Genomic DNA, 14173 nt, shown 5'->3' on the forward strand with positions numbered 1-14173 from the left:
CAACTGGGGCACAACTGCTGCCACTGAAGGGGTGGGTGTGTGTGGGGCCCAATTTTTGGAAAAAAAGGGAGACTCCGCTTGGAGTAACCCTTGATTGCTGTGTTTTTTAAATGGAGCCAAGATGAACAGAGCTGGGATCAGGAAAGACTTTGCTACCTACCCCGGTGTCATCCTGGGGACGGTTAAGAATAGCGTATTTTTGAATGTGCTTGATGCAAATCTAGCTGTGAAGTGTACAACTGGGGCACAACTGCTGCCACTGAATGGGTGGGTGTGTGTGGGGCCCAATTTTTGGAAAAAAGGGAGACTCCGCTTGGAGTCACATTGCGGTGTTTTACATGATTTTAAAAGGGCGTGCCATGCCTATATCTGTGTGTCCTCCTCTTTTTCCTTGTCCAGCTCTTTTATTTTCGCATGAGTATATGTCCTTGTCACTTTCCCATGTGTTTGTGTTGTGTTGTGAGTTGTTTGTCACCTTTTGGACACCTTTGAGGGTGTTTTCTAGTTGTTTTTATGTGTTTGTGATTGCCTGCCATTGTTTCTTATGCGGTTCGAGTTCGGTTCGTCGAACGTTCGACGAACCGAATTCGAACGGGATGTCCGTTCGGCGAACCGACCTCGAGCCGAACCAGGACCGGTTCGCTCATCTCTATACAGGAACACCAGGAGCACATCAAGACAGTACTTACCCGTCTGAGGGAACCACCTGTATATTAAACTGGAGAAGTGTGAATTCCATTGCTCAAAGATAAAATTTTTAGGATATGTCATCTCTCCTCAGGGACTGAACATGGAGTCTGGCAAGATACGGGCAATTCTAGACTGGCCGGAAGGGGAAACATCAAGGAGGTACAATGCTTTGTCGGTTTTGCTAACTTTTACAGACGCTTTGTCCGTAACTTTTCAGAGATCGTCCGTACTATCACTCTGTTAACCAAAAAAGGGCAGAAGTTTCTGTGGTCCGCCCAGGCCCAGGAAGCTTTCAATCGACTCAAGGTTTGTTTTACCTCAGCACCAATACTAATACACCCGAATCCCGCACTTCCTTTTATTGTGGAAGTCGATGCTTTCGATTATGCATTAGGGGCTATCCTTTCTCAAAAGACTGGGGACAAGAGTCTTTTGCACCCGTGTGCTTTCTTTTCTCACCGGTTGTCCCCTGCAGAAAAGAACTATGACATTGCGGACAAGGAATTGTTGGCGATTATTTCTGCTTTTAAGGAATGGAGACACCACTTACAGGGAACAGCGCAACAAGTGATAGTTCTCACAGACCATCGTAACCTAGAATTCCTTAAATCTGCCAGGTGCCTGTCTCCACGGCAAGCCCGTTGGAGCCTGTTCCTTAACCAGTTTAATTTTATCGTTACATACCATCCAGGGTCACGTAATGGGAAAGCCGATGCCTTGTCCCGAATCCACACCATGGACTCTGTGCCTGGAACCCCGTCTCAGACCGTTTTATCAGATGCCAATTTTGTTGGAGTAATCCGGGACCAGGACTTGCGGAAGGACTTCAAGCTGGCCTATGATGGTGACGTATTTCTTGCTGCTCCCCCGAATGATGTGACTCTTGTCCTTCGGAATGGTGTGTGGTTGAGAGAGCGACGTATTTATGTCCCGGAGGCTGTAAGACTTCGGGTTCTCAAGTTGGTCCATGACTCCGTGTTGGCAGGTCATAGGGGGGTACAGAAGATGCAGGAATTTCTGAGTCGTTTTTTCTGGTGGCCTACCTGTTTAAAGGATGTGAAAGACTATGTCCACTCATGTGTGGTTTGTGCCCAGTGCAAGGTCCCTCGTGTGGCTCCTACAGGACTCCTTTAACCGTTACCCGTACCATCTCACCCTTGGGGATCCATCTCAATGGATTTTATTGTGGAGTTGCCCATCTCAGGCGGTAACAATACCATTTTGGTGGTGGTGGATCGGTTGACAAAGGCTGCTCACTTTATTCCAATGTACCGGTCTTCCCTCAGCCGCAGAGACAGTGGATTTGGTTATCCAGAATATATTTCGATTGCATGGGGTACCGGATGAGATCATCTCTGACCGGGGCGTGCAGTTCACGTCTAAGTTCTGGAAAGGGTTTTGTTCGGCACTCCATATTGATGTCTGTTTGTCTTCTGCATACCATCCCCAGACAAATGGGCAAACCGAACGGACTAATCAAACCCTGGAGCAGTACCTACGATGTTATGTCAGACATCTGCAGGACGATTGGTTGCAGCTGCTTCCTTTGGTGGAGTTCTCGTATAACAACACTCAGAGCAGCTCCACTAAGGTAACGCCCTTTTTCGCTAACTTGGGTTACCATCCGAATATTTTGCCTAGGTCACCGGTGGCGGTTTCGGTGCCAGCGGTAGAGGACAGATTGACGGAGCTACGACGGAATCTGGAGGTTTTAAAGGACTCTTTGGCTTCGGCTCAGGAGCGTTACAAGACGTCGGCTGACACTCACCGGAAACAGGCACCCATGTATAAGGTAGGGGACTCGGTGTGGTTATCCACCAAAAATCTGAAATTAGGTGTTCCTTCGCAGAAGCTGGGGCAGAAATTCATTGGTCCGTTTAAGATCACCGGGATAGTGAGCTCTGTGGCCTGTCGGCTGAGGTTGCCGCACAATTTAAAGGTACACCCGGTCTTTCACGTTTCCCTGCTAAAACCAGTTTCCCCTAATACGTTTCATGGTCGTATCGTGCCTCCTCCTCCGCCGGTGATGGTTGATGGCCAGGAGCAGTTCGTGGTTGAGGACATTATTGACTCCCGGCTCCATCGGCATCGGCTTCAGTATCTGGTACGTTGGCAGGGGTACTCCCCCGAGGACGATTCCTGGGAACCTGTGGGTAACATCCGAGCGCCCCGGAAGGTTGCTCAGTTTGATCGGAGGTACCCGGACAAGCCTGGCCCTGATCCGTCCTGAGGCTGTTTCTGGGGGGGGAGTACTAGCAGAGTTCCGGGATTTCCAGTTTTCTTTTGAAGGATCTTGCCCTTTGTTAACATGGAGTTTTCTGTTCTGTTGCCCTACTTCCTGTTAATCTGTTTAAAAGCCCGCCCCTAAGCTTAGTCTAGTTGCCTGAGTATACTGCTTCCTGTGTACTCCTGCCCCTCTCCTCTCATCACCTGATTGCTGTTTGGATCCGGTTGAAACACCTGACACCAGCTCTGGACTTCACCTCTCATCCAACTGTGCTCGGACTCTGTCTGCCGTCTCTGGTTGGCACTTCTGCCCGGTCACTTCCGTTCATATCCACCCTAGGACTCACATCACGTACGGACATTTTTTGGACTATTTCTGTTGGCCTTGTGTGTCCCGGCTGCTGTATATTTGCGCCTTCTGGGGTGACTGCCGGACAGCCCCTGTATAGGGGTTCGCTTCTGGCGGTCTCCCTGGGGGAGTCCAATGCGCGGCCCCGGGAATTCCCCTTTGCTCTGAACCCAGCAGGTATTTACTGTGTTTATGTTCCACTGTGTATATTTTGTTCTGTGTACATATTGCAGTTACATATTACTGTGTATATTTTGTTCTGTTTACATATTGCGGTTACATCTTATTGTGTATATTCTGTTCTGTGTACATATTGCGGTTACATATTATAAAACGTCTTTTGCACCAAGAACTCGTCTCTGGTTGTCATTGCCCTAACGCAATCAAAATCCTCAGTACATACAATAGTATTACACACCTCCACCATCAGGAGCTCTGGTGAAAACCAGGTTTGTCAAGCCCTTCTGGGTTTAATGTGTGTTGCGACCCAGTGGGTCCACTATTTCCCTGCTCGCCCGACGAGCGTAACAGAAATACAGCATGGGGTAGACACCTGCATGCATCCCTAACTCCCAGATCACTGCTGGGAACTAAATAAATAAAAAATTTGAAAAATGATGAAGGTTCTGCAGCCAAGGTGAAGCAGATAGCTGGGGGCTGATATTATCAGGCTGGAAAGGTCCATGGATATTTGGCCCTTCCCAGCCTAAAAGTACCAACCTGCAGCCACCCCAGAAATTGCGTATCTCATTGGTGCACTGGAAATCAGAGTAATATTTTTGGGGTTGATGTCAGCTGTATAATGTCAGTTGGCATTAAGCCCAAGGGTTAATAATGGAGAGGCGTCTATCAGACACCTCCATTACTAACCCAGTAATCAAAAAAAATACACACACAGGAAAAAATAGTTTACTTGAATAAAGACACTGCCACTCACCAATTTATTATCAAAAATGTTCCCACCAAGTTCTGTTTTATTCCACGTTCCCTGAATGCAGTTCTAGCATCTGTGAATAGCTAGTACATCTATAGTACATCTATTCACAGTTGTCGGATAGTGATGACAACTCTGATCAGAGCTGATGGCTCAACACTGCACTCAGCAAGACATGGCAAAGCTGATGAGAGTTGTCGTCACTACCTGGCGCCATAGACTGGAATAGTGCCTCAGAGGAAGATAGATCCAATTAACCGAGCAACACAAGAAACACTTTATCCCCAATTCATCAAGACTGGCTATTTTTCACACAAGTCTTGATGAGGAGATGTGCTAGAATCAGATGCTCCGGATTCAATAAGAGTTACATGGTTCTTAATTAATCTGGTGCATCTGAAAAAAGTGGCGTATGTACCTTGCCTCAAATCTTACTTCGTTCAAGGGCTGAAGTAATATTTGCGATCTGAGGAATGCCATAGTAAATAATGAAGTTGAGGAGCAAGGGTTGCCACACCCCAGCCACTTCCCCAGTTGCTATCTGTTCTCCAATATATAGAGTCTACCACAACCATTGCTTCAGTTAAATTGTTGTTCATTCTTCTTCCTTCTCAGAAATGAGTGTTAATTAATAGATAGGATGGATGCACATATGGTGACTAAAAAAGGAACATCATCTTCACGTCCAGTACATTTGGGACTGTGGGACTTTGTTGAATTCAAATCAATAGAAGTCTGTCTAGCTATGAAGTATTGGTCCCTTGCATGATGGCACATGACAAGGATTAAAGAGATTCTGTCAGCATGATTTTGCATATCATACTGTTTGCACACAGTGAGTTTTTATTGCGTTTTTTGAAGAATATTTTACTGCAGTTTTGTGACAAAACTGTAAGCAAATCTTTATACCAGGAAAGCCAAAGAGAATCCTGAAGTTCTGTGCACATTGCTTTTTTCCTTGGTAGATTTGGTGCAAAAATAAATCAGCAGCATGTCAATTTTTCAGCTTTTTTTTTTGTTTTTCCATCCCTTAATGCATGGAAAACACATGGAAAAAAAGCGTGAAAAAAACACACATTTTTTTGCCAGAGATGCAGATTTGCTGCAGAAATTTCTGCAACCAAATACTCAGCGTTTGCACATAGCCTTAATGTTAACGCCATAATGGCACTGTTATACAGATTACATAGATAACTTTAGTGACGAAATCTGCATGGTTGTTGTTCTTCAATCAGTGTTTGAACTATCAGCGAAAAAAGCTTTTGTGGCAAAGTGGCGGGACTGTGGGTATGGTCTTCAGAGCTTGACCTAGCACCTCCGCCAGCATCTGGTGTCTGTATCTGTCTACTGTTTGAAAGGAGGTCTCTACCGGCTCAGGCAGGGATTCCCATGCTTCCTTTGACCTGACATGAACAGAGCAGCTCTTTCTCTTCCAGTTTGCTCTCCCAACAGAACATCTCTGCTGATATCATGCTAACTGACAGCCAGCTGCCCACAGTTAGGCAGTGCAGAACCAGCGGTCAATCAACAAGACATTGGCAGTGACACCTCCCTGACAAAGCAGTGCAGAAGAGAGAGCTTCTCTCTTAACATGAGGTCAAAAGAAGCATAATGATAGGCAGAAGCGGTCCGTTGTTGCTCTGAGATCATCACAGAACAGGCAGGTAAATAGCAACTACCTACCAATAAGTTCTTAGCCCCATGGCAAAAAAACAAATCCCGGATAACTAATTTAATGACTTTAAGCCATTCCCAGAATGTCTGTTCCAAACTGTATGTGTCACGGGCGGGGAGGAGGATGGCAACGCTGCGCTCACCCACTGCTCGGGTCCGGTTACTGCTGCTGCTGCTGCTCGGTGGTGGCTCGAGCGGTGGGCCGGATCCCGGGGACTCGAGCGGAGCTCCTCGCCCGTGAGTGAAAGGGGTTGATTGGTGGTGGGGATTTGGTTATTGTCCGTGACGCCACCCACGGTTGTGGTGATTTTGGTGACACCACTGCTGCTCTGTAAGGGGATCCCTGGAGCGGTGACAGGCAGCAGCTGAGTTGTTAGTTCTCCCCTCCGTGGGTAGGGGTTGGTTGTCCCGGGGCCCAGTGATGGGGCGAGGATGGGTGATGGCAGGCAGGTTGCGGGGCCTGGTGAGGTGCAGGGTCGCGGGGGCAGCGCTGTGCCGCACGGCACGGTGGTACTCACTCAGCCTGAAACGATGACACAGTTCTCGGTAAAACACACGGCTGGAAAGACGGGTCCCACGAACGGCTGCTGATGCTTTTCCCCGGTAGGTTAACGGTGACTGTCCTTTCCCTGCACCTAAGTACTGCTGCTGGTTCCAATGGGTTCCCACTGGTAACCCGCTCCCCGGCTTGGATATGGGCCGGAGGAGCCCCCTTTTTGCCCGCAGGCGCTGGCCCTGAGGAACTGATGCCTTGGCGGTGGCGGTGTCCCTCTCACTCAGTCGGACTGTTGCCTTCAATCGGGACTTAGTTGTTTGGAAATCCAGGAGGTCCCCCTCACTGACGGATTTGGCAAATTCACGGCGACTCCAAGCCTTGCCGGGGTCCGAAAAGCCCCTGCCAATGGTGCTGGCTTCTCTTTGTGTACCGGTCCGGTACCGCCGGGCCACCGCCCGTCCACGGTCCTTACGGCAACTCCGATGGGCCACTCCTGCAGACGGTCACCGCCGTCTGCTAACCTTGCTGTCTCTGTCCGGGGCACACACCCGGACGCAGTCAGATAGTTGCTCTCCTACCACTTTACTCCTCACACTCTCCTGTCCAAAACTAATCTGCTCACTTTTCCCGCCTCCAGGACTGTGAACTCCTCGGTGGGCGGGACCAACCACCTGGCCCACCCCCTGGTGTGAACATCAGCCCCTGGAGGAAGGCAACAAGGATTTTTGGGTCTAGCTTATATGTACCTAACCGGGGTGTAGGGTGTGGTGGTGTAATTACCTGTGACCCCTGACTTGTCCAGGGCGTCACATGCCTGAATACCTGTATGAAAATGAGGACCTGTGTAAAGAGTGAATTGGGTTCCTCCTTCAAGACTATTGTTGAGATATGTTGTGGTTTCAGTATCGTATACTTTCAGTTTTATAATTTGGTGTACTCTGTTACTCAGATTGAGAAGACCCAATATTATTCAAGTTAGGATGTTTCCTCCAACATAGTCCTGGGAAAAGTTTAGCCCTGGATGTCATGGTGGGAGAAGTGTTTTCCACCATCTCTCCTGCAATCAGTTCTTGGATGGTATAAGGGCAGGGCTGCACATTATGTCATGGGTATGAACATTTACATAGCACTTTTGTGACCTGATTCAAGAGACAGAATAGAAAAACTAGGTATACTATAAACAAACAGCTGCAAAGTGCAGTCTGCTTCTCTTACGAAGATGGGTACAAAGCCAAAGTCCCTGCTATTGAATAATATATACCCTGGTTGGGTGATTAACAGAATGCAGTTACACATTATTGAATGTTACAAGAATGTAAAGCCTGACTCTGTGTAAATATTAAACCTTGTAGAGAAACTGTTACCAATGATTGAAATTCACTGGTATTACAAAAGACTTGGTGAGTGCAAGAACCAAACCTAAAAATGGCTGAAGGCAATTACTGAACTTTTCAAACTGAACTTTCGTTTGGTGTACTGTCTGCTTTACGAAACAAAAAGGGCAGAGATGTGTTTCAAAGGTAACAACAAAGAACTGCTACATTTTGCCAGTGTAGAGTCTTCAGTTACCAGGAAGCAGAGCAGCAGCAGGTTGACTTTGGAGAAGAACAAGGGGAATTCCATCTGGTTCATTGGGCAAGCAACTCTGGCAGATATGGAAGTGAGCAATAGTACTTCATGTCAACCACACAGTATTATGGGTTTGTTTTGGACAAAAAATTGAATGAGACCATACTTGTACAACAAAGGTCTTTAAAGACTAATGATGTGCAGGGACATCAGCTTAATCTGAAGAGGGAAGAGAGATTGAAATACACTATAGCCCATACTTGGTTCCTAGGCAATGACAGTAAGCAGTTAGGATGTATCAAAGGTTCAAGAAGAGCCAGAGTATTTAGAGGTGCAAGAGAGAGAGTTAACGCTTTTCCAAGAAAACCATCAAGGAAATTGGTTGTTAACTCCTTGGAATACATTGATGGTAACAAATTAATTTACCTCAAAAAAGTTACTGGAAAACACAAGAAGCAAAGTAGAAGGCTAAGCTTTAGAACTATTAGAAGGCAATGTGTTGCCACTTACCAAGAGGACATCGAGTTCTTTAAGGCAGAAGAGGGGTTTTACTGCAGTCCATGGGGACTATATAGCGACAAACTATTAGTGTTATCAGTGGCTACACTGGTGCCAATGTATCTGCAGAGTCACAGTAGCCATTAGTCGTTGTTAATAGCAGAAAGGGGACTTGATTCTGTAATTGTACCTAAATTGACCAAAGTTTAAACTTAATATTGTTTTACAATTGTTTTGTTTCCAAAGCTTAGCTGGAATTCAAAGTCAAAAATGAAACTGGACCATCTGCAGAGAGCCACACTATGTGGAGTGGAGTAGATTTCTTCCAGTAGACTGCTCTGGAGAATTGTATGCTTCTATAGGTATTATTCCCTTTGATTGCTTAGTTTTTGTTTTACATAACTGGGGTTTTGGTGATCTAACATGGTAATATGTATGATGTTTTTTCCAACCATCACAGGGAGAGTTCACACCTACGCATCATGGTGAAAAGAACTTTTTTGTGTGATCCATACAACCAACATAGGGTGAAATAGACTGTGTGTTAGCCATGTGGCCAAATGGGATCGGAAAATAATGGTCACTTTTCTGCCTTAGGCCTCCGACACACATCCGTTAAAATCACGCACGTGTAATACGAGCCGTTTTTCAGGTCCGTGATCCATTTTTATGTCCGTTTTTATGATACGTGTGGCATCCGTGTGAACAGTGTATGCTAGCCGTGTGCGTGTGGAATGTCCATGTGTGCGTGAGATACATAACTGACATGTGAGTGTGTTTTGTACGTGTGAAATGGTACGTGTGTGATGTAAAATGTCATTGATGCTTACCCGCTGACAGCAGACAGTGTCGCACGTAGAGAATGAACTCAGGTGACCTTCACCCGACTTCATTGTCATACCGCGGCTTTGCCTGTGTGTCGCATACTGATTAGCGGTCACCCGTGAAGGAATCACCGGTGACCGCTAATCCCCAGAGTAACTGAAGTGAGCTGCGCTATTTCGCTGCTGTCACTCAGGTTACCCGCGGTCTGCTGGAGTCACCCACCCGAGACCGCAACTCACCTGTGACTTCATCGCTGTCACCCGGGCGACTTACTGTCACAGTTAGAGGATCCAGCGGTGGCCGCGAGTTACCTGAGTGATGTTATCGCTGATCGCGATACTTACATCAGTTGCTGCATAGTGCTGCCAGGAGCGGCGGTGTTCTTCTGCAGCTCCTGTCATCTTCATGTAGCAGAGCTGGAAGCGACGCGGGACCTCCGTGGATTACGCCGTACATGGATGGGTTTTTGGGGGTAAATAAAGTGGTGAACAAGGGTATTTGTTAGTGTTTATTATTGCAAATAAAGGATTTTTCGTTGTGTGTGTTTATTAACTTTAAATTACAGGTTAATCATTGGAGGAGCCTCATAGACGCCTGCAATGATTAATCTAGGACATATTGGCAGCTATGGGCTGCTGCCATTAACTCCTTATTCCTCCTATTGCTAACGCACCAGGGCAATTTGGGAAGAGCCGGGTAGAGTCCCAGAACTGTCGCATCTAATGAATGTGGCATTTCTGGGCGGCTGCTGGCTGATATTGTTAGGCTGGGGGGCTCCGCATAACGTGGAGCTCCCCATCCTGAGAATACCAGCCTTCAGCCGAGTGACTATACCCTGGCTGGTATCAAAATGGGGGGGACCGAACGTCATATTTTTTAATTAATTATTTTTTTTTTTAACTGCACATTATAGACCCGCCCACCGGCGGTTGTGATTGGTTGCAGTGAGACAGCTGTCACTCAGCATGTGGGTGTGTCTAACTGCAACCAATCATAGGCGCCGGTGGGCGTGGAAAGCAGGGAATACTAAATTTATTAATGAGCGGCCGTCTTTTTCAAAATAGTAAAAGCCGCTGGAGCAGTGTGAGCGCCGTGCAGCACCGCGCCGGTGATCGGGAATCGGTAAGTATGAGAGAGGGGGTGAGACTGACCGACAGACAGAGAGAGGGAAAGACAAGACAGAGAGAGAGACAGACAGACAGAGAGAGACCGACCAACGGACTGAGGGAGATTGACCGACATACACAGGAAAAGAAAGAATAGCTGACATCGCTACAAAAAAGCACAAAACTTACACGAAGCATACGGAGATGCATCCGTGTCACGTACTTGTGCGCACCAAACCATTGACTTTCATGGTGTCCGTGTGTGCGTGTTCCGTGCAGGAAACGGACATGCTGCCGTGAAAAACGGAAACACATACGGATCACGGAGACAGACACACGGACATGATGAAAAACGCAAGTTTGACCACAAGCATAGATTAACATTGGTGCACGTTTGTCCGTGTCTCCGGTATATACGGAAACGGACAAAACACGCACGTTTTTAACAGATGTGTGTCGAAGGCCTTAAACAGGAGGTATAATCCATGCTATAGAAAAGTGAATGATCACCCTAGACATGTCATGTACATAGCTTTTTTAAGGCATGTGAACTCAATTAAAAGACAGTATTGTTCCCTCTGAAGGAATGCTTTGTGCATAATTATTCAGGGAATTTCTATAAAGAAAGAGGACCATGCAGCATGAGAATGGTCATGTGGGAGGACAGGAAACCGATACACAAGTGGATGGCTATGTGGTAGAGAAGAGACCCACATGACAAGTTGGTGGCCATGCGGGAGACCAGATGACCATGCAGCATGAGGATGGACATGCGGGAATGCAGGGGACTTTGTAATACGTGCACGCCTGCAGAAACAATCAAGCACCCAAGGAAGTAACGGCATTGGTATTCCTGCTTGGCTAGGAGCAGAGGAGAGTGCAGGGACCGGGAGGCTGGTGCTACAAAAGGCCACATGCACATGTTGAGTATTTGGTCAGTATTTTACCTCACTATTTGTAAGCTAAACCCATTAGTGGAACAATCAGAAGAAAAGTAGAATAGAAACAAGAATGCCACTTCTGTATTTTTTACCCACTTCAGGTTTTGTCTAAAAAAATACTGAGGTTAAAAACTCACCAAATACTCAATGTGCGCAAATGATCTTATGTGAAAGTAGATTACAACATGGAGTGGCATAACTTAAAGCTTTTGGGTTGAAATGCAGATTCTCCTACAGGGCCCCACTATCATGGTTCTGTAATGGAATCCGTTTTCTTATAAAAATTAAAGACTTTTTGTCGCCATATTCCTTAGGCTCCAGTATCGAGTGTGAGTGCATTCTCTTATTGTCAGAAATGGACCTTTTATTCTGAAATAGCATTTTGTAGAGTAATGCTGCAATTATATTGATCTGCTGAGCAAAGATCAGAGCAAAGGTAAACCGTTGTTAATGAGTATCTGCAACAAAATGATAACATTGCTTCCTCTTTGCTAGAATGCTTTTAGATGTCTGACACATCTAGAAGATAAGATCGGAGAGAAAGGAGACATCATTGCATGGCTGCCTTTACATTAAACAGTCAATACCACAATCCAATGAAGATGATTGTGTACAAATTTTTCCTCTCCTGACTTGAACTAAACAGTCGTCGTGCGTTAAATGGATACCATGGTGAATAGATTAGTGCTCAACATACAGCTTAGGTAAGTCACCTTATGTAAATGGTAAACTTGTATATGACATTTTTCTACGAATATATTATGGTATTGCAATGTCGAAAAATCCAATCCTTTTAACTGTCCTTTGTGAAAGCTGCACCATATAATACCTGTAAATCTGTGGTCTATCGTTATAACAGCTGAATATAACATACTGTATAATGAAGTTGCTAATATGATAGTCTGAATATAAAAGAATCCTCTGATGTTAGTAATACACGTACAAAATCCCTCCCAGTAGTGGCTCGCACACTTCTTGTACACTGACCTGTGATTCATTAGATGGGAATGAAACATATGACCTGCAGGGAAACATACCAGACGAATTTAGGACTACTGCCAGTGAGTTTCATCATTCATTTCAATTCAGATTGGCATTGTTTCACTCCGTAAATGGACAATTGTACCTTCATAAAACAAAGGTTACAGACAATGAGCCATTATATTTGAGCTGCCAGTTTTAACAAGGTCTCTCTGTTAAAACCTAATAATCCATTACATTGTAAATTTGATATCAGAACTTCACAGATTGGTTAAGCAAGCTCAGAAATACCTGTTGTAAGGTTATTATTTAGGTTATCAAACTTTACCACCACTGGGATTTACAATGATTGTGATATTTTATGGATAAAATCATCGTCCATCAAACGCTATGAAAAATAATAAAAGAAAAATGTTTAACATTTTTGATACATTTGCTGTTAAAGGGATATTCACAAAATCATAATGTGGTTTTATAATAATGGACACATTGTAAGGTGACAGCTGGACGGGAGGTATGTGTCACTGAGGTGGTAAACCTCAATGATATAGGACCAAGAGAAGCTATCTCCAGGATACACAGTGCTGAGAGGTGTTTTTATGGACCCAGATTTTGGGTCTGGGTTTTACGAATGGCCACTAGAGCTGAGTGGGTTTAGCCATTCACTTAGGCTCTGTGCGCACTGGGAAATGAAATTTCCTTGAGAAAATTCCGCATGCTCTCAAAGATTACCGCACCCGCGGTAAAAAACCGCGGGAAACCGCACCCGTAAACCGCATGCGGTTTGCCGTGGATTGCTGCGGTTTTACCGCGGTATTATTCGCGGTATTGCCGCGGTTTTGCCGCGTGCGGGTTGGGATGTGCTTTATTGCATTCAATGCAATAAAGCACATTGAAAAAAAAAAAAAAAAAAAAAAAAAGTCATTTAATTCTGAGATAGTAGATAGATAGATAGATAGATAGAGGGATAGATAGATAGATAGGCAGACAGATAGAGGGATAGATAGATGACAGATCGCTGCATTTCCCACGGTCGGCAGTGAGTTCACATTACCGGCCGTGGGAAATGACCGGTAATTACCTCTGCTGTCTGCTGCATTCAGCCTGTGTCTGTGACAGTCGCGGCTGGATGTCAGCAGTGCAGGACGCAGGAGCAGGAGCTGTGGATTATGCCGGAGCTGTGTGGATTACGCCGGAGTTTTGTTGCGGGAGGGGTTAATAAAATGGTGAACGAGGCTTGTTGGTTTTATTTAAAATAAAGGATTTTTCAGTGTCTGTGTTTTTTTTCACTTTACTTATGGGTTGATCATGTCAGCTGTCACATAGACGCTGCCATGATCAAGCCTGGGGTTAATGGCGGTGATCCCCCATCACCATTAACCCCTTGTTATATTACCCTGACCGCCACTGCTACACGGCGGCAGGAAGAGCCGAGGACACTCCCGGTGCTGCCGCATAATGCATGCGACAGTCCCGGGGCAGCTGCGGCTGATATTCTCGGCTGCCGGAGGGGGAGTGAGGCGGGGGACATTAACCCTGCCCCTCTCCCTCCCCAGCCTGAGAATACCGGGCCGCCGCTGTGTGCTTACCTCGGCTGGACGGTGAATATGCAGCGGAGCCCACGTTCTTTTTTTTCTATATTTCCGTTTTCTTTCTATGTGTGTTCTATGTGTCTGTGTCTATGTGTTCTGTGTGTGATGTGTGTCTGTGTCTGTGATCTGTGTGTGTTTACTCTCTGCACGGCTTCCTCTTCCTGTAATGACATCACTTCCCTGCAAAACCGCAAGCAAGTGATGTACATTACCGGAGGTAAACCGCAAAATACCGCAGGGAATAACGCAGGAAAACGCAGTGAACCGCACAGAATTTGCTGCCTGCGTTATT

General features: G+C 45.9%; 1 protein-coding gene across 1 annotated transcript in view; it reads left to right on the forward strand.

Annotated features, from left to right (window-relative positions):
- Positions 1-11828: 11828 nt before the first annotated feature.
- The window catches only part of ARHGAP18 (Rho GTPase activating protein 18), a 211916-nt gene continuing 209571 nt past the window's right edge, over positions 11829-14173 (forward strand). The window contains exon 1 of the mRNA XM_075339902.1: positions 11829-12012. Coding sequence (XP_075196017.1) covers positions 11969-12012 — 44 coding nt within the window. The 5' untranslated portion in view covers positions 11829-11968. The remainder of the gene's footprint in view (positions 12013-14173) is intronic.

Source organism: Anomaloglossus baeobatrachus, chromosome 3, assembly GCF_048569485.1.
Source record: "Anomaloglossus baeobatrachus isolate aAnoBae1 chromosome 3, aAnoBae1.hap1, whole genome shotgun sequence".
In the NCBI taxonomy this organism is placed as follows: Eukaryota; Metazoa; Chordata; class Amphibia; order Anura; family Aromobatidae; genus Anomaloglossus; species Anomaloglossus baeobatrachus.